Raw genomic sequence first — 21883 nt, forward strand, 5'->3', positions numbered from 1 at the left:
AATGATGCAAGAAAATTATGAAATGAGAGTCAACAACCTGACTGAAGAAAAGAACACCTTAAAAAATAGACTAACTCAAATGGCAAAAGAGGCTCAAAAAGGCAATGAGGAAAAGAATGCCTTAAAAAGCCGAATTTGCCAGATGGAAAAAAGAATCTCAAAAGTTCACTGAAGAGAATCATTCCTTCAGAATTAGATTGGAGCAAATGGAAGCTAGTGACTTTATGAGAAATCAAGATGCTATTAAACAGATCCAAACAATGAAAAAAATAGAAAGCAATGTGAAATATCTCATTGGGAAAACCACTGACCTGGAAAATAGGTCCAGGAGAGATAATTTAAAAATTATTGGGCTACCTGAAAGCCATGATCAAAAAAAGAACCTAGAAATCATCCTTCAAGAAATTCTCAAGGAAAATTGCCCTGATGTTTTAGAACCAGAGGGCAAAATAGAGGTTGAAAAAATCCACCGATCACTTCCTGAAAAAGATCCCCAAAAGAAAACTCCTAGGAATATTATAGCCAATTTCCAGAATTCCCAGATCAAGGAGAAAATATTACAAACAGCCAGAAAGAAACAATTTAAATATTGTGGAAACATAATCAGGATAACACAGGATCTAGAAGCTTCTACACTGAGGGATCGAAGGGCTTGGAATATGATATTCCAGAGGTCAAAGGAGCTGAGACTAAAACCAAGAATCACCTACCCAGCAAAACTGAGTATCATGTTTCAGGGGAAAATATGGTCATTCTGTGGAATAGAGGACTTTCAAGCATCCTTTATGGAAAAACCAGTTGAATAGAAAATTTGACATTCAGATACAAGAAGCAAGAGAAGCATGAGAAGGTAAACAGGTAAAAGAAATCACAAGGAACTTATCAAAGTTGAACTATTTACATCCCTACAAAATATAAATAGGAAAATCCCTATTTATATTACATTCCTAGGAAAAACGATAATTGTAACTTATGAAACTTTTCTCAGTATGAGAATAGTTGAAGGGAATATAAATGTGTATACACACACACCTATGTCTATATAGGAGGGTGTATGGGTGTATGAATATATATGTGAATGTGTGTATATATGTGTGTGTGTGTGTGTGTGTGTGAACAGTTATACATAGATAAAGGGCACAGGACCAATTTAATAGGAAGGAATGATACTTAAAAGGTGAAATTAAAAGGTGAGAGAGGAATATAATGAGAGGAGATGGGGAGAGACAGATTGGGATAAACTATCTCATATAGAAGAGACAAGGGAAAATGGTTACAATGGAGGAGAACAGGAAAGCAAAAGAATTGGTCACTCTTATTCTAATTGAATTTGGCTTAGGGAGGGAATGACATACACACTAAATAGGGTATCTCAGGGGCGGCTAGGTGGCACAGTGAGTAAAGAGCAGGCCCTGGAGTCAGGAGTTCAGTTCCAGCCTCCACTTAACACCCACACAAAAAAAACTAGCCTTGTAACCTCGGGCAAGTTACTTAATCCCAATTGCCCTCCAAAAAAAGGCAAAAAAAAAATTTTTTTTAATTAATTAAGTAAATAAATAGGGTATCTCACCCTATAGGAGAATAGGGGGGAAGAGGATGAGAGGGGGGATGATGGAAAGGAGGACAGGCTGGGGGGGGAGGGAAGTTGGAAGCACCCACTTTTGAAAAGGGACAGGATCAAAGTAGAGAATAGAACAAGTGGGAGGTGGTATAGGAGTGGGAGAAATATAGTCAGTCTTTTACAATATATCCACTATGGAAATGTTTTTCATAGCTACACATGTACAACCTATACTGAATTGCCTATCTTCCCAGTAAGGGTGGGTGACAAGGGAGGAAGGGAATGAATCTGGAATTCAAAGTTTTAAAATCAAATGTTTAAAAAATATACATATATATATATATACTATTACTAATTATTTATTATTATTATTTTACATGTAACTGGGAAATAAAAATTAAAAAATAATTTAAAAAAAAAGAATACAAGTCACTGTATTCCCTAATTGGTAAATGGTCAGAGGATAAGAACAGGCAGTTTTCAGATGAAGAAATCAAAGATATCTATAGTCATATTTTTTTAAATGCACTAAATCACTATTGATCAAAGAAATGCAAATTAAAACAACTCTGAGGTACTACCTCATACCTATCAGATTAGCTAATATGACAGAAAAGGAAAAAGATAAATTTTGGAAAGAATGTGGGAAAATTGGGATACTAATGTAATGTAATATAAACTGATCCAACCATTCTAGAGAGCAATTTGAAACAATATCCAAAAGGCAATCACACTGTGCATACCCTTTGATCCAGTACAAGGTCTGTATGTCAAAGAAATCATAAAAAAGGGAAAAGGACCTACATGTATGAAAATATTTATAGCAGCTCTTTTTGTGGTTGCAAAAAATTGGAAACTGAGGGGATGTCCATCAATTGGGGAATGGCTGAACAGGCTGTGGTATATGAAAGTAATGGAATATTACTGTGCTATAGAAATGACAAGGGGGTGAATTTTGGGAAAATCTGGAAAGACTTACGTGAAATGATGTGAAGTGAGCAGAACCAGGAGAACATTGTACACGGTAACAACAACATCGGGCAACAATCAATTACGATTGACTTAGCTCTTCTCAGCAATACAGCAGATCATTGTATTGATCCAACACAATTTCAAAAGTCTCATAATGGAAAATGATTTCTGTATTCAGAGAAAAGAACTAATGAACTCTGAATGCAAATTGAAGCATACTATTTTCATTGTGTGTGTGTGTGTGTTTTTCTTTTGGTCTGTTTCTTCTCTCACATTACTAATACAGAAATATGTTTCAATGATTGCACATATATAACCTATATCAAATTGCTTACTGTTATATTGAGGAGAGTTGGAAGGGAAAAAATTTGGGACTCAAAGTTTTTTAAGTGAATGTTAAAAATTGTCTTTACATGTAATTGAAAAAAATAAAATGCCATTTATTTTTTAGAAGGGGGGAGCATAGTAAACCAGTTTTATAGCCATTTGGGCATAGTTCCAAATTGCTCTCCTGAATGGTTGGATCAATTCACAACTCCACCAACAACGCATTAGTGTCCCAATTTTCCCACATCCCCTCCAACATTTGTCGTTTTTCCTTTTCTGACATATTAGTCAATCTGATAGGTATGAGGAGGGTACTTCAGAGTTGTTTTAATTTGCACTCCTCTAATCAATAGTGACTTAGAGAATTTTTATATAACTCTAGAGAACTTTGACTTCTTCATCTGAAAACTGCCTACTCATGTCCTTTGATTTATTTGAGAAATAAGGCCTTCATCAGAGAAACTTGCTATAAAAAAAAATTTCCCCAGTTTCCTGCTTTCCTTCTAATCTTGGCTGCATTGACTTTGTGCAAAAACCTGTTGACTTAATGTAATCAAAATTACCCATTTTACATACCATAATGCTCTCTACCACATTTGGTCATAAATTCTTCCCTTATCCATAGATCTGACAAGTAAACTATTTCATGCTCTTCTAATTTGTTTATTATATCAGTCTTTATGTCTAAGTCATGTACCCATGTTGACCTTATCTTGTTACATGGTGTAAGTTGTTGATCTATATTGCTTTTTAGTTTTCCCAGCAGTTTTTGTCAAATAGTGAATTCTTGTCCCAAAAGCTTGGATCTTTGCATTTATCAAACACTAGATTACTATGTTAATTTACTACCGTGTACCATTTATCTAATCTGTTCTACTGATCTACCACTCATTTCTTAACCAATATCAGATTGTGTTTCAATGATTACCACTTTGTAATACAGTTGAAGATTTGGTACTGCTAGGCTGCCATTCTTCACATTCTTTTTCATTGATTCCCTTGATATTCTTGATCTTTTGTTCTTCCAAATGAATTTTATTATTTTTTCTAGTTCTATAAAATAATTTTTGGCACTTTGATTGGTACAGCATTGAATAAGCAAATTAATGTAGGTAGAATTGACATTTTAATTATATTGGCTTGGCCTACCCATGAGCAATTAATAGTTCTCCAATTGTCTAGATCTGACTTGTGTGAAGTGTTTTGCAATTATGTTCATATAGTTCCTGGGTTTGTCTTGGCAGGTAGGTTCCCAAATATTTTATTTTGTTTTCATTTATTTTAAATGCAATTTCTCTATCTCTTCCTGCTGGACTTTGTTGGTAATATGTAGAAATGCTGATGTAAATTAGTTTTTAACACTGAAAAGCTACTACAGAAGTGCCAATTATGATGATTTTCAGTTTTACTGTGTCTTTTAAGTAACATAACCACTGTTAGCTGGGTAACCTCATACTCTGCACTTCATTTGCCTCAGGTGCAAAAAACCTTACCTGCCTGAAGGAGCTAGACCAGATCATCTCACCTATGATTCTGGGATTTCTCCTTTTTCGCAAATCTGCTCCATACAATCTATATACTTTCACATAACAATCTAAAGCCACTTGATCTCAAATCTATTCTCAGAGGTTTTTTATGGAATGTCTCTGTTCATAGAGTACAATCAAGTGACTCTATTTTCTAAAGTTTTCTTTTCACAAATTTCAATAACCTTCAGAAAGCTAAGTTTAGGCCATCTAAAATCTGAAGATCTCTCTGTGGAGTCATGACCTCTATAGATATGCTGTCTGGGATGGTGGGAGAGGGAAAGGACAGGACAGTCACCACTTGGGTGTCACTGAACAGACATTGAATGATACAATGGCAAGTTGGTAAAATGTAAATGATCCACTCAATTTTAAGTGAGAAGGTAGTTACTGGAAAAATTCTACTGGCCCACAAAGAAGGCATTCATGAGTTTAACTGTAATTTTTTCACAGAAGAATAATTTCTTTAAATTATACAAAATGTATTCCATCATACAGAATAAATTGGACCCCAGAACTAAATAGAAGGCAAACAGACTGACTTGCATTTGGGAAAGTTTACAAAGCTTTAAATCACTGCAAGCTACTCCTGGTTGCCAAGGTCTGTCTTTTTGACATCACTAATTTCTGGGTAATGTTATAGGCCTACAAATCACAGAACATTACAATTTCCAAAGAATTAAAACTGAAGATGACCCAAAGGGCAACAGATATACATACACAGGGTGTGCGTGAGTACACTGAAACATCTGATGCAGCAGTTTGTGCAGGAGACATATCCAGGGCATGTCTGATAAGAAAAGAAAGTGGGCATCAGTCATGTACTGAAAGTGACATGGAGAGTCTGGAGGAGTTATTTTGGTGTCTGTGAATATTAAAGGTCCTAGAAGAAGGCTTTCAGCACCTTAGAGAGTTCTTCCAGAGGATTTATAGAAGGACATAGACAAGAAAGGCACAGAATAAGAAAGCATGGATAAGTTATAACCTGCATCAGTGAATTCATCACAGAGTCATCAAAGTAGCAAAGAATTAGAGCATTATATAGAACAATGGTGTCAAGCTCAAATAGAAATGGGGGCCACTAATCCATACCTGAGACCTGTAGGATGCATACTGTACTTTTAAAATGTAAAGCTATCTATGTTTTATTGTATTTTTATTTATTTTGCTAAATATTTCCCAATTATATTTTGATCTGGTTCAGGCCACACTTAGGGATGTGATGGGTCACCTGGCCCCCATTTTTGACACTTCTAAATTTCTTGAAGACTTTAAAAATTACTTTGTATTCCAATTTGGTGACCCAACAATGCTCTTGAACTCTGGGAGCTTGTACGTGTCTTGGGGAGGGAGGGAGTTATGGGAAGGGAATGGAAGGTGCTTGTCTGCTCTGTCCCTAACATTCCCACCAATTCACCACCAATAGACACTCCGTGCCCTTCCTACCCTGAGTATGTTTTGGGAGATTTATCATGAAAATGTCTTCAGTACCTCACTGTTTCCCAAACAAGTGAGTGGCTCACAAGTGGTTTTCAATCATGGAGAACTAGGAAAATACAAGGAGGAAGCAGCAACAACTGCTGGAAGCCAAGTGGTCATAACTACAGAGGGGATGGGTCTTGTGCCCTATAAAGACTCCAAGGTCCTCTCCATATCCGCCCTAGCCCTCAAGTACATTGTTCAGTCATATCCAACTCTTTGTGACCCTGTATGGGATTTTCTTGGCAAAGATACTGGAGTGGTTTGCCATTTCTTTCTCCAGTGAATTAAGGCAAAAAGAAATTAAATGACTTGCCCAAGGTCACACAGCTAGTGAGTGTCTGAGACCAGATTGAAATCGGGTCTTTCTGACTCCAGGCCCAGTGCTCTAGCCACTGAACTATCTGGTCGCTTCAAGGGCATACAGATCATAAATACAGGGAAAGTTGTATTTTTAAAATACATTTCTTGAGTTTTGGAAGGGCGGGACCACTGTTTCATCAGTGCAGGGTGCACCTGGAGAAACAAGCCTCCCAATGAAGTTCTGCTTGCACCTGCACTCTCCGCCTTTCCAGCTGTGAAGAGCTGTTTGAGGTACTAAATGGCTAAGTGACTTGCCTAGCATCACGCAAAAGCCGAGATTCATAATCAGGTCAGTGTGGCAAACATACATTTTTCTCACAAGCTTCAGTTGGTCCTAGAAGCTTCAAAGTTTTAACAAATTAGTTAAAGTAGTTTAAGGTACAGTTTCTTACCCTAACACAAGGCTTCCCCCAGGGAGTGGGGCCACAGCTAGGATTTCTAAAGCCATTAAGAGTACTGGGTGGGGCCTTTTCTCCATAATTAAAGAGTAGTGGCAGATAGCCAAAGAAAAAAAACAGATATAAATGGGCTTTTTTTAATGAGTTCTATAAAACCCACACTCAATGCAGGCTTTATGTATGGACAGTAAGCAGCTCTAATTTTGAGGGGAAGAGGAATTAGGAAGGAGACAGCACAAAAAATGCCCCCTTCCATCTAGCTTATTAATGCCTAAATTTCTATAACTATAGATTCATTCATTTGAATTAAACTTTGTATGCTGTTGAAATACAAACATTCTTCTGAAGAATCATGCATTAAACAGCGTAAAAGCACTTTGCAGATATTTCTGGAACACAGGTTTAAAAAAAAAAAAAGCACTTGACAACCACAGTAGGTGTTAACCTGAGGAGAGGAGAGGGGAAGAAAAATAGGAACAATGACTATATTTGCCCATCTCAAAATTTTCCTCCCTTCATACTCCTAGACTTCCCCTAGGTCTTTTCTGTCAAATAGGTTTAAAAATCCCTGTTGCACTTAGCCTCAGGTCAGTTATCAGAGATGATGGCAGATAACTTAGTGTTGTGGTTTAGAAAATGCCATCTTTTCAGGGACAGCTAGGTGGTGCAGTGAATAGAGCACCAGCCCTGGAGTCAGGAGGACCTGAGTTCAAATCTAACCTCAGACACTTAACACAAAAAACTAGCCATGTGACCTTGGGCAAGTCGTTTAACCCCAATTGCCCTCCCCAAAAAAGAAAATGCCATCTTTTCATACAGGAGCCAATACAAAAGTGTAAAAGAAGATTGGCCTTTTCCTGACCATAGACAAATACAGGGTTTCCCCTGTCTACGGAGTTTGCTGAAGAACTGAGGGACCATGTTTGTCGGTCACTGAGTCGGACGGATGTAAAGAGGCCATCTCACTTTAAATCAGCTTCCACAGACTTCTCTGCCTGTTTGCAGGTCCCCTGACTTCCAGTCTCTCCCCCTGCCAATAATAATGTCTAATGAAAGCATTTTTATAGCTTTGCAAATATTATTTCATGGGAGCTAAATGCTAGTATTGTCTCCAACTTTACAGATGAGGAAACTGAGACAGCAATAACATCTACACAATGGTACCAGATGAGACTTCTTAAAATGCTGCTTTCATCATGTGAGCCCCCAACTTAAACACTTTCTAGTGCCCATAGAATAAAATCCAAACTCCTCAAGGCAGCTTTCAAGGCCCTCTATAGTTTGCCCTTAACTCCTACTAATTAAGGGAAGCCAATCTCCTCCCAATCCCACAAACACACATCATTGATTCCAAGTTTTTGCATAAACTATCTAAAACACCCCCCCTTTTCCTGTGCCCCTTCAAATATTATTCATCATCAAGCTCCTCCATCCTCTAAGGCGTAATTGTTCCATGAAACTTTCCCATCACTCTCATCCACAAGGAGGAATTCCTCTTCTGAATTCCAATAGCTCATATTAGATTTACCACTAATTTCATTCACTCTATAAATCAGGTCAGTGATATATGCCTGTTTCATGTGTGTGTATTTTTCCAACTAGACTTTTAGCTTCTGAAAGATAGGGACAGTGTTTTATACCCTCCACAGCACTTAGCACTGGGCAAATACTGAAGGTATTCAACAAATATTTGTTGAATTGATAAATGTTCTTTGATGATGAACTAAAATTAATAAAGCCATTAGTTTGGATTTTTAAAAATCTCACAAGAAGAATCTCTTAACCTTTTCCACTTCTGTATGCATCCTTAACTCAAGTCCTTTGAGTAACAGCTTTAAAAAAGCAAATTCTGTCAACAACTAGCACATTAAAATGAACAATGAACAACAGCATTCTTGATCAATCATATTGGCCATAGTGTTCTTTTTTTTTCCAACACAGAAAGATCTCACATGCATGATGAAATACTTTGATGATGTGGGCGGCTAAGTGGTGCAGTGAATAGAGCACCAGCCTGGGAGTCAGGAGGACCTGAGTTCAAATCCGGCCTCAGACACTTAACACAAAAACTAGCCATGCGACCTTGGGCAAGTCATTTAACCCCAATTGCCTCCCAAAAAAAGGCAAAAAAAAAATACTCTGATGAATGGCCATTTTGAAAATGAAGTAGCCAAAAACTCCATTTGCACTATATCTAGTAATTGTGATGTCAAAAGTATCCTTGATATTACCTTATTGCTAAGTAAACAGTTTTCACTGAAGTCAAAAAAAAGGTAAAAAATGATGACCAAAACGTTATTCCAAAGGGGTTTCACAAATCTTACTGTAATGAGGACTAAGCTAGGCAAACTTCAGTCCTGACTCTGATCCACATCCCACCCCACCCTAACCCCAATATCTGGAACACTCTCCCTCATCTCTACCTCCTAACTTCCCTGAAGACTTAGTTTGAGACCCCACCATCTTCAAAAAGCCTTTCCTAGTTTCCTCCTATCACCCCCCCCGCAACAGTGCCCTCCCTCTGAAATTACCTTCCATTTACACTATATATGTACAAGTATGTAAGTTCATTGAGGGCTTTGCCTTTTCTTTCTAGTATGCTCTTAATAAATGTTTATTGAATGACTATATAGTCACTAATGGAATACTCAAAAGATCATGAGTACTTTTAAGGAAAATTATAAATCACACATTTTATCCTAACATAAGATGAGGATCCACGGCCACAAGTTTGCCCAGAACTATTTATGTATATACACAATACAGAAAGCCAGAACATCAGCCTGAGGATTTCCCAATTTTGAAAACTGCTCTTCTGCCTTCACAGTTATCGGGCTAAGCACAGGCTAAATACAATGGTGACATGGCAGTGGAAGTGAGAAGGGAATGAACATTTCTTATGTCTCCTAAACTGGACTTGTTGGCATGGCCAGATGGTTTGTCCAGAAAGTGAGTTAGTAAAATGCGATAGAAATCCATGAATGCAGAATATAAGCCAGAACAGATGGTCAAGGGTGAGCATTAATATGAACTGTCACCAGATGAATTATCACAAGGAACTGATGTGAAGCTGTTACTTCCTAAGCATTTTCACAGGCCCATTTTTCTTCCTGAGAATAAACTGGTAATGAATAAATACCTCAAAAACTCAGAAAACTCTCAATAATGTAAAGATCTCTGTTTTAGGAGTTAATTCCTATCAGACTAGTGTGATGCTACCATAAACCAGTACCAAACACCCCTACAAATACACCCTTGTTAGTACCAACTACAGTTTTATAGAATTGTCCTTCTCAAAGAACCTCTTACTTGAAAGCTTCCTCCCCACTTTTGTCTCCCCGTGCTACAACCATCTTTATCTTGATGGGCTCCTAAGTGTTGTTTCAACCTCCTTTTCTCTTCCTTAGTTAATACATCCACTGTCCAGGCTTTAACTATTATCTCTATGAAGATATCTTTTGTTTTGAAAGTGAGACAATGGTGCAAGCATAATCAATTTATTAGGCTAGCAATAACCAACAAGTAGGGCTTATGGCCTCTCAATAACAAAAGACCACAAGGTAGGGATTAATTAGCTTTCATATAGTTTTGGGAAGTACAAGAAAACAAAGAACAAGGTGGAAAAAACATAATTGGTTACATCAAGAAAGCAGACTAGCACCTATGCGGGGCCAGCAACCACCCCAAACTTATTAAGGATGCTTGATTGATTTATGGGGCCCATCTGCATCTTATAGTCTCTGCTAGGGGGTCACAACTATCTGTCCCTATGTGGGAAAATATGGACACTGATGCACAGTTGGTGGAGTTGTGAACTGATCCAACCATTAGGGAGAGCAATTTGGAACTATGCCCAAAGGGCAACCAAATGTGCATACCCTTTAAGCCTAATACCACTACTAGGTGTATATCCCAAAGAGATCATAAAAAAAGGGAAAGGACCTACATTCATAAAAATATTTATATCAGCTCTTTTTGTGGTGGCAAGAAATTGGAAATTGAGAGGATGCCCATTAATTAGGGAATGGCTGAACAAACCACGGTATATGAATTTTGTGCAATATGAATATTGTGTAATAAGAAATGAACAGGCAGATTTCAGAAAAACTTGGACTTATATGAACTGATACAATCGGACATGAGCAGAACTAGGGGAACATTGTTCACAGGAACACCTATATTGTGTGATGATCTACTATGAATGACTTATCTCTTCTCAGTAAGATACTTATAAAGGACTCCTGGTGGAAGGCGTTATCTTCATTCAGAAAAAGAACTGGAGTCTGAGTGCAGATTGAAGCATACTATTTTCACTTTTTTTCATATTTTCTTTTTTCCCTTTTGGTCTGTTTCTTCTTTCATAACATGATTAACAGAAATATGATTTACATGATTGCACATATATAATCTATATCAAATTACTTACTGTTTTAGAAAGAGGGAGTTGAGAGGGAGAAAAATTTGGAACTCAAAATGTGAAAATGAATTGTCTTTAATTTTTAAAAATACTATTATTTATATGTATGTATGTGTGTGTGTGTGTATGTACAAAAACTCCCCTAATTACAGTGACAGGAAGGGACAGACAACTTATCTTATGGGGATGGTAAGAGGTTGTCCTCTTGGGCTTAACAAATAGATATCCAGGAAGTATCCCACGGGTACTGGTAATGAGAAATTTGTTTCTTCTAAAATAACTTTTAGCTAACACAAAGGAAAAGCTAAATTCCTCAGCTCAACTCAAGGACATAAAAAAGTGGCTTTAGGTAGATATAGACTCAATTATTTTTAAAAAGTGTATGAAATCAATAATATTTTATAATGCAACAGAAATCCATACAGTAGAAATTAGAGGTACTATTTTTATCTTTTCACTTTATTCCTCATCTTTCAACTTGTTTAATATACTCCAATCTTTTGTTTCCTGTTGAACATTCCCAAACCAAAGATGTCCCAAATCAAAATCACTGCCCCCACCACCAAAACTGGAACATCTTCCTACTTATGCTGACAATACCACTCTTGTAATTCCCACACTAGTCACCTTGGACTCCTCTCAATCATCTTACATCCAATCTTCAAGTCCTGTGGCTTCTCCAGGCCCTGCAGATCCTTTGTAATTTCTTTTATCTATTTTCTCCATTCCACTCTGTGTTCAGAAAAGAAACAAAAATAAAGGCTGCAAACTGGAATAGGTCCTCTAGGAATACTGTCCAGTGAGGGAGGCATAAGGAAGCCTTGGTTTCCTCCAGGCTCTATTAAACATCCTTTTCAGTTCAACAGAAAATACAAAGAAATAAATATTTCTATAGTTTAAAATATTCCCGACTTACCTGAAAGAAGAAAACTTGTATCAACATCTAATCAATCTTCTCAGGAAACATCCAAATTCACCTCCCTCCCCCCCAACCCTCATCTTTTTCTTAGACCTAGAGGTCTTTTTGTCATTGACCCTCTGGAAGTTTGGTGAAGCCCAGGCTCCTTTTCAGAATGCCTTTAAATGCATAAAATAAAATAAGATTACAAAACTATATTTAAATAGTTTTCAAAATATTTTTAAAAACAAATCAGAGCTCTCATCTCACCCCTTTCCTTTAGAAAAGTATGTAAAACGTTAAGGCCCCGGAAGACAAATTACAACTAGTAACTAGACTTCATGTTTGTTGCCTTTCCCTTTGCCTTAAAGGATCAGAATGACCCAGTACCCCCCTTTCCCATTTCCTGAAGGAATTATGGTATTACCAAGAGGCTATCTTTTGGTTACTTCTGGTCGCACCTGTGATCAGCTTGGATAAGCTTTAGTGAGAGTGGTCCAAGATGTATTGGGTGGTTTTAAGAATGACTCCCTGAGCATTTCTGAAAGATTAAGTGACTATCATGGTTCTATTAGATAAAATTGAATGACTGTGTATTGTGTTTTCCTTGTTCAATATTCTTACAAATGCTACATCAAAACATCTTCTGTTAAAGAATGTCCAAGGACATGAGGGGACCTTGGCCAGTTTAGACATCTTTTCAAGCATAGCAATGCTTTCATAAGAATAATAAATTCAGAGAAATTGCTTCTGGTAGGCCTGTGCCTAAAGTGTATTTGCTCCACCATTTATTGTGTTTCCATGGAAGTTAAAGTGTATATAGAAGCTGTTCATTCTAAAACAAAAAAAAAAAAATGGTCCTTTAATCTCCTGTCCTTGTTTTTTTAAACACCAAGACAATAAAACGGTATTTTGGTCCTTTCAAAATCTGACAAGTTGCAATTCCTCTCTCTTCTTCCTACCCCACTATCTTCAATTCTAAAAGGTTGATTGGACTTTGTCATGCTAAAATCATAATTGTAGTTTCTTTTTATTTCATAATGGAAGTTTTGATTCCCCGGTCAAAGTATAACATGTAGGAATCATCAGTCCTTTACATTAAAGACCCTCTAAGCTTGTCTTATGACAGATGTTGTATCTTTTGTAGAATATCTGATGTGTACACATTCAAACCGTATTCTTCTGTAGCAATATATATAGAGAAATATAGAGAAAGCAAGTTTCTATCTATAGGTGTTCTCATATCATATTATTGATTACCACTACAAATAATAAAAACAAATTTTATTTCTTACACAACAGCAATAATACAGCTAAAACAAATAAACAAAACACACATTCAAAATCAACCCATCCCTCTTCTCCCATGTGAATGTAGTTTCCACTTGGAATTATAACCCATGCCTTTCCCACAGACTTTTGACATTTTCAAGCAGAATTAACACTTAAAAAGAAAAAAAAAAATACTTGACATCAAATAACTATCTTCTTTAGATCATCTAAGTGGAAAGCCTTTTCTTTTTAAGGTCAGATAGTGATATTATTTTTAAATGCCTTGCTTCACCTGCCTGAGCACCTTTTAGTGGCTAAGCTCTTAAAGAGACCTTTCCACAATCTACTCTTCAAAAAGAGTTCTCAAAAAATGTTTCTCATCAATTACCTCTTAAAATTCACAATTGTCAATAGTCTGTGAATTAATTTATATGTGCTGTTAACAGTTTATAAATTAATCTCTGTAATAACTTCTGTCACTGTTTCTATTTTCCTTAACATAGAGGCCAAAATCCTTAAATTATGAGCATGTATATTCTATGTTACAAACAGAATGACTAGTATTCAACCTCAAGGCTATTAACTATTTTGTATTACAAGTGTAAAGAGTGACAACTTCCTTTCAATTAGCTCTAAGCAGTATAGTTACAGTCTTAATAACATTCATTACATCTATGAATAACAGATGGAGAGTATTCTTAATTCTGCCTGGCAGATGGGAAAAAGAAAGCTGAAATTAAATAATGTACCAAAATTCATAAATCTAAAGGCTGCTTCTGGTACTTACGAAACCAATGGTACTCAATTTGAGATTTGTCATACCTCATAATTAAAGGTAATACCTTTCTTTTACACAAGGTACAAACTGCTGAATTCTCATTTATGTAATATAAATATGCAGTATGCAAGGTATTTCTGCAAAAATAACATACTGATGGTTGCATGCTACAGCATGCAGCAACTATTTGCCTGGCTTCTAGAAATGTGGTTTGTGATCTAGGCATATACCACATGAAGACAGTGACTACCAAAGTGTGGACTGTTTTTGTGGTAACAGTTATTATGGAAGTGATGAATATGGCAACATCAAAAAGCAAAGGTTTTTAAACACTAAACTTTTGTCTGAGCCTGATAACAGCATCCTTTAAAGAGGGTCCAAAAAAAAAATCACCAAAAATTTAAGTCCAAATAGACATTCCACGTCCCAAAATAACTTTTAGCTTGATTATGCAAATCAGATCTTCTTATTTTTACAAATATTATTAAGAATACTTAAGAAATGCCTCCCATATAAAACTTTTTTGACACTCAATTCATGAACAGGACTAGAATTAACAAAGGCATTATTTAACCAGAAAGCATGTTTGATATATTTTTTCAATTTTACAAAAAATTTTTTAATTGCCTATTTATAAGTTCATGTCAGATCCAGGCATGACTGATCTGCCTTTTGGGATATGTAAAGAGTAAGAATTATCACAGACGGAAAAATAAACAAGCAAGACACCAAACACTCCACACAATATGTCAAGGAAGTCAGGATTAACATGAGAACTATTTTTACCAAGAAGTTGGCAGTTACTACTATTGGCAGAACTGAAATACACTGAATTATAGAATAAGTTCACTGCAAACAACAAAGGGAGTTCTGTCCTTCTGAAGGCTTTTTTTCCTTAAAAAAAGTGTCTCATTTCTTATACCTGCACCATGCAACTGGTAAGAAAATAAAGAGAAGTTTTCAGCATTTGCATCCTCTAAACTACCACAGGAGAAGGATATTAAAACTCCCACCCCTCACTGGCAACCACTGGAGGTAAACAAGGCCAACAAAAAGGAAATCTATTTCTCTGTACAAGCAGCTGCTGCTTCCTTATTGAAGCCTCGGATCGACAAGTCATAGACCACTTCTTCTACTTTTTTCACATCATACTTCAGGCCATCATAGCGTTTTCTCAGTGAATCATTCTTTAAGTTGAGAAGTCGGAAGCCAGAATCTAACTCATTGATGAAAGTAGAGATATGAAGAGGACGGGCATAGTCCCCAGCAGTGACACTGTTAACTGACAGACGAGACTATATGAAGAAGGGGAAAAAAATTACAATATGTTATTAAAATGCTACCTTTTAGCACTACTTGATTTGAAAGACAACTACAAAAAAAGAGGGGGGGAGAGGATGTGCCTAGGTATTTCTAATCAAATTCTACCTCCCTCTATATATAGTTAGTACAGATTTCTCAACTGAAGTAAAGCATTTGAAAATAAAATAATTTCAGCCTACTTAAGACTTGCTAAAGTTTATTATAATTAAACACCTAAGATTTCTCCAATTAGATTTAAACTGTCTTGCAATAAAGTATGCTGAATTATATGTGTACCAGGATTACTGATTAAAACTCATTTACACTACTGTACAAGACAAATGAAAATAATAAAGACCTCAGAGGTTCAGCTGTTTTCACAAATGTAGAGATGCATAGCATTAACAAAGTCTTCTAAGTAGTTCATAATGAAATACATATCAGTACTGCAAAATGATAGTCAGAAAATTAACAAGTCTGACCTTTAATATTTACCAGGTATGTGACCCTGAACTAGTCATAACTTCTTTAAGCTCCAGTTTCCTCACCAGTACAATGGGGATAAATAGTTTCACTACCTAACAAACAGAACTATTGTAAACATCATATACCATATAAATAGTTGTTATTACCATTATGCTAGTCATACAAAAGCAACAGAAAGATGATTTTAGGAACCCAACATTAAAAATGTAATATTGTCTTAAAACAAATCTTCAAACCCGTATTACTATGTCTTGCTAAAGATCCTCCTACAAAAAAAACCCTTCCTGATGACTCCAGTTTAACTCCATTCTCTTTTTTTCAAACTCCTATCATATTTATCTTCTTTACCATTATAAGGTGCATTTGATGATATCCTATCTTGCAAAAATATTTCATGAATTTACTCTTTAATCCATGGTCAGACTGTATCTTAAGAAAGGAAACCACAGCTTAGAGTTTCTTCTACACTATACACTCATTTGGCACTTTTACACTACCTTGCGGTTAGTTAACTTTTCATGTTCATCCAACAGATTATATACCACCTGAGGGCATGGATATGTTGCATGTATCTCTGAAAGCAACTGGCACAGTGCTTGGCACATAATCCGTATTCAATATTCATTCACTGATGGCTGTGGAAACGTATGTGTTCCATAAACATTTGTTGGATGATAGGAGGTGTATCAAATATGCTAAACATTAACTATTCAATGACTTTATACTTTAAGAGTTAAACAAGCAGATTTTTTTTTAGAGACAAGTTAGTAATGTCTTACCAGTTCACTAGCAAGAATTAGCACTCCAGAGAGATAATCTTCAATGTCCAAATGAAATCCTCTTTCTCGATCTGGTTCAACTAAAAATGTCACAGTACAGTAAGGTTATGCTCTGAACATAATTTGTTTCCAATATATAAGCAGATTAAATTGTATCTCTTAGAGGGTACTTATTAACTGGAGAATAGATGAACAAATTATGATGCACGACTGTAATAGAGTATTATTGTGGCATACGGAATTATTAAAGGGATAGTTTAAAAGAAACCTGGGAAGACTTGTACGACCTGATAAAGAGTGAAGTGAAGAGAACCAGAAGAACACTTTAAACTAAAACAATATTGTAAAGACAAACAACTTTGAAAGACTTAAGAATTCTGATCAACACAATGACCCACTACAATTCTAGGAAACTCATGATGAAACACGTGATGGTCCCAGATATGATGGACTCAGAGGACAGGCTAAGACACAATTTTTTGGACATGACCAATGAGGGAATTTGTTTTGCTTGACTATATTCATTACAAGAGTTTTTTTCTTTTTTTTCCCAATAGAGAAAGGTGAGGAGACATAACAGATTTTTGTTAACTGAAAAAAATTAATTTTGTAAATGCTCCTCAAGTCAGCTATGGACACGACAAATTATTTTAGTTTCCCAAAACTTTTCACAACTTTATTTCCTACTGATTTTTCTCAAGCTGTTAGGTCATATCCAACTTTTTTTTCTTCCTCAAACATAAATACTAAGGTGCCCCTCCTTGAATACATTTTTTTTAAAAAGATACTGTCATCCCAAATTACATAGATTATTAATTTAAGAACAAACTTACTGCCAAGTATTTCTGTAACTGCTTCTCTGGTCACGAGTGTTTCCGTTTCCAAATACACAACAAATGCCGCCAGGAAGACCAAGCGTTGCAATACAAACCGCCAATGCTCATGAAATCTGCAACAAAATAAGCACATAAATTAAAATTTAAATTGGGTGATTAGAAAAATTCAGTGCCCACCTCAAGGCATATTCTTTCTCAACATTATTGTACCCAAATTAGAAATGTTTGCTAAATTAATATATGTCTGGGAGTTTGGGGAACTGGGCTCTAGTCCCAGCTATTATACCTCTGCCTTGAAAATTCAGACAAATAAACTAATGTCTCTGGTTCTCAACTTTCCACCTGAAAAATGAACCTCAACTAGATTATCCCTCACTATTCCAAAATTCTGTGATATTTGTCTTTCTTAGAAGTTAATGGAAACTGAAATAGCTTAATTCTAAAATTCTGGCTAAATGTCACCAGGTTCTGGCATAAAATACTAGTTTTTAAGATAAGGACTTCAATATTTCATTTCTTAAAAACTTTCAGCTTAAAATGTAGTATGCCCCATGGTCTCAATCTAACTCTCACCTGACTCCTCAGCACAGTATCTGCAGAATTTCAGGTATAGATTACTAACAATGTCAATGAGACATCCTCTTCTCCTTTGGCTTTCTACAAGATTCATTAATTTTCTCACAAACCTGTAGTACTGTTCAGCAGGGAACTTGGTCTTCAGAGATGTTAGCTGTGTTTTTACTGTGTCAAAATGTTCTCGAGCTTTCAGACATTTCTTTGGAACTGATCATAAAAAGATGATCAAAATTAAGAAATGAAGGCAAGACTGAATATCACATAAGGTTCTAGCCTAATATTGTCTCCATATGTAAAGTACCTGGAAACAAAGCAACATATTTTTTGCTTCAGAACCATTGTAACATATATTTCTACTTCCTCAACTGAGTCTTCAAATGATAACCTTGACTTTCAAAGTGACAGTTACTAACCAATTTAGAAACATACATGAAAACAAAACAGTGTTAAATCCAAATTAAAAAAGTAAAAAAAGATGGGAGATGAGGTTTAAGAAAAAGATTTGATTAAGAGACAAAAGCTTTCTTCAAAAGGATACAAACTGCCCTGACATTATTTTTCATAATGAAGCTCTTAGTAACCAAAACTGCCTTTGGTTCCCATGTAATTACTGACATCTTTTTTTCCACATTATATTGGGTCTGGTTGGCCAACCCCTTTCCTTCAATGAGCCAGTGCTTCCCAATGTCATTGACAAATGCAAGAAAAATTATTTTAGTAGTATCTAATGAAACTATACTTCAACCATGTGGGCTCATGCTATGTATACATCAGGATCTTCAGTTTGACTTCGATACAAATCTGCTTCTAATTCATGGAGCTGATTGAAAACCCTTGAATTAAAAGCACTACTTAGTACTTCTAATTTATAAACTAGAAACATATAGTTTATAAACTGGAAACATAAACTACTGCAACATATTCAACTAAAAGCACCATAAAATAAAAGAATCAAATTATAACCCTCAAATGCCACAGCCATATTTTTAATGGAATCTCATCACATTATTTTAAATAACAAATTATATAATACAGATATTTAAAGTAATTTAAGGATACAAACCAATCTTAGGATTTAGGGAACCTAAAAAATAAATAGCAACTCACTCCTCTAGTTCATAAACATTAAAAACAAAATGGACATTTTAAATGGAAAATACAAGGCCAATACATGTATACAATGTGTGAACTTCAATCATTGGCTGGAGATGCATATACTGTAGAAGCAATAACCTCTCTAACATCAATATCAAAACAAATATGAACTCACTGTCCTGAAATCCAGAACCTTGATGAACCCCTTGAAGCAGAGTTAAAATTTCTCGGGCTGTCTGCTCTAAACTTTGCACAACTTTCCGGATTTCCTGGGGGAGGATAACAAGATTAAATTACGAAATAAATTCAATATAACCTCTACCACCACAACCTTAAATTCATAAAGCTTTAGCTTTTCACACTTTTCCCACTCAAAGTAAAATACCACCCACCTGATTAATATTCAACAGAAAAAACTGCAATTGAAGTCATTATCACACGTTCCCAAATACCAAATAAAATGACAAAGTTCTAATGGTCACAATTTTTAAAAATCCCACTTTTCTGCATTTTTCACTCATAACACCACCAAAACCACAAATAAAACCAAAACTCTAATAACACCACTATCCTCAACAAGCAAAAATTTAGAAAATAAAATTAAATCGGAGTGGGAGAGGAAGAGCTTTAGAGAAGATGGTTCTACTGATCTGACTCGAATCTGAGGTAGGGTCCTCATCCTTTTCTGTATTTTGTAAATACTTGACACGGATGCTGGTGTCACTGTAACTAATTCCAAGGACACCGACTACAAAGATTTCACTCTCCAGGGACCTGGACTATCTAAATGACTGGGAATCAAACTGGACTTGAGCCCTTTCGTTGCCACCACTCCCCTCCCCCAACCCCAACATCCTGTACAACATCGTTTCCTGCTTCTAGTTTTAAACCCGAGGAGCAGAACAAGAAGCAATGGATCTGGAGTTTAAAAATGTAGGTTTGAACGCTGGCTGTATTTACTACGAGTGCAACCTTGGCCAAGTCACATCCCCTTTCTGGGCCTCAATTTACCCGCCTGTAAAATTATTAGATGGGTGTGTGTCTATACACAGACAGATACAGACATATGGATACTCTCATTCTCTCTCTCCCATCTCCAAATCTATGATCACAGCCACGATGCTGCAGGCGCAAGTTTAAGGTTCTGGAAACAACTGGATGTTCTGGGCAAAGAAATCAGAAAAAATAGCTCCGTCTATTAATACTTCCGGGATGAAGTGCAAAACTGGCCGGAAATTTCCCCGGGCAGAAAGGAGAAACCGGAGCCGAGGGGGGCGGGGAGGAAGCCCAGGCCTGCGAGGAGCGTGAGGAGCAGATTCCCAAGGGAGGCGCTGCGGGGAGCGGGGAGCGGGGAGGAGGGGAGGCCTGGGGACGAGCGCCTAACGACAGGGGGTGACTGGGAAAGACGGGAGGGGGAGAAGGCCGGGCGGTGGAGCCGGGGAAGCCTCGCCTCTCGGATGTCCTGCTCAGCAGCCAGGAATCCCTGCAGTTCGATGAAGATCTCGCTCACAGACATGCTGCTGGAGGCACAGGGTAACACTGATTCTCGGAGGGCCGAAGCGCAGAGTGAAAGAGATCCCGTTTCTAAGGCAACTAATAAAAAACCTGCAGCTCCGACTCCCGCTTTTCACACCCACGAGTCCGACGTCGCTGCCGTCGCAGGGGTCCTCGCTGACCCCTCGGCGCGCCGTGGGCGGCGAGGGTCTGCCCCCCGAACTGCCTGATATTAATGGCTGATTCTCCGTTCTTTCCCCGGGCTCTGAAAGGAATTCTGGCCGGCCGCGGAGTCTGGCCACGTCCTTGACCTCTTCCCGAATGAGGTGGTGGGGATGCTAAGCACCAACAGAAATGGGAGTTGTTGTCCAAGAACTTGGAACAGGCACGACGGAGGACATCCTGGAGTGGAGGGTGGACACACACTTCCCCTCCCCCCTCCCCCCACCGCTCCCAGCACGTGGTCCTCTGTTAGGGAAGCGGGAGGAGGAGGGACTTAGAGGCGGTGAAAAATGGGTAATCGTGGCCAGTTAGTAATTCTTCCAACAGGTTCAAAAAACGATACGCGACACTGGTTCTTATTTTAGGCAGAAGTCAGAGTGATAGCGTTTCCCTGAGAGTGAATATTACGAACATAAGATAAACTTCCATCTGAATTCAAAGTATTGTTTTTTTGATGGAATTCTAAATTCTTAAGTTTTTTTTAGAGTTTTCATTTATCATTTTCATAATACAGTAATGAAAACACGAATTAAAAAGAGGATTCAAGGAAAGAATGGCATCTTTATGACAAATAAAAGCAGGAAGAAAAACGGTGCTGCCCTAAGAGCTTAGACCCTAATGGGGTGAACACATAAAAGGGAGCAGGTGGGAGTGAGGGGGAAAAGAAGGCCAAGTCTGCAGAGGAAGGAACACATGGCTGACCTGAGAGATTAATTAAAATGAGAATTCTGGGAGAAACCAGCCAGTCAGCAGAAGACAAGGGCTGGGATGGAGTGTACTTCCAGTGTGAGAAGTCCAGGGGTGAGGAAGCTTCTGAGGGTAGTAAAGGAAATTAGTGGAAAGGCCGTTAAAGGAATGAATGTAACCTTATGTCCAGTGCATATTCTAAGTCAAGGTATAAATGGGAATACAGGATTAAAATAAAGTCAAATTTTATAGCACAGAAATTCTTTTGTCCCCCACAATAAAATTTTTAGGCTTCTGACTAAGTTTCTAGGCAATAAGAATTGTAGATACTGAGCTGTCAGAACTGTCACAAACTCTGAATTAAGAGAAACCTAATTAATGATGTTTTGTTGTTTTTGAGCATTTGGAGATTTTA

At 37.0% G+C, this 21883-nt stretch overlaps 1 protein-coding gene across 1 annotated transcript; it reads right to left on the reverse strand.

The window, feature by feature from the left end:
• Positions 1–13210: 13210 nt before the first annotated feature.
• TSN (translin) lies at positions 13211–20755 on the reverse strand. Its single transcript, XM_069066890.1, has 6 exons — positions 20516–20755; positions 19241–19334; positions 18081–18177; positions 17392–17507; positions 16559–16638; positions 13211–15286 (listed from the first exon to the last, which is right to left on the reverse strand). Exons 1-6 carry the CDS (start codon positions 20579–20581, stop codon positions 15053–15055), a joined length of 687 nt encoding a protein of 228 aa, XP_068922991.1. The 5' UTR covers positions 20582–20755; the 3' UTR covers positions 13211–15052.
• Between the last annotated feature and the right edge of the window lie 1128 nt (positions 20756–21883).

This window comes from Petaurus breviceps, unplaced genomic scaffold (assembly GCF_028583685.1).
Source record: "Petaurus breviceps papuanus isolate PSGF00001 unplaced genomic scaffold, PetGlider_PUasm1.0 90731, whole genome shotgun sequence".
Taxonomy (NCBI): domain Eukaryota; kingdom Metazoa; phylum Chordata; class Mammalia; order Diprotodontia; family Petauridae; genus Petaurus; species Petaurus breviceps.

What these genes read in the sequence shown, in the direction of transcription:
- TSN (XM_069066890.1), bottom strand. Translation starts at nt 20,581, where the DNA reads ATGTCTGTGAGCGAGATCTTCATCGAACTGCAGGGATTCCTGGCTGCT. An exon ending in CTGAGCAGGACATCCGAGAG is followed by an intron (nt 19,335 to 20,515) that starts GCGAGGCTTCCC and finishes ATCCTCCCCCAG; the next exon opens with GAAATCCGGAAAGTTGTGCA. An exon ending in TAATTCTTGCTAGTGAACTG is followed by an intron (nt 15,287 to 16,558) that starts GTAAGACATTAC and finishes TTCTTCATATAG; the next exon opens with TCTCGTCTGTCAGTTAACAG.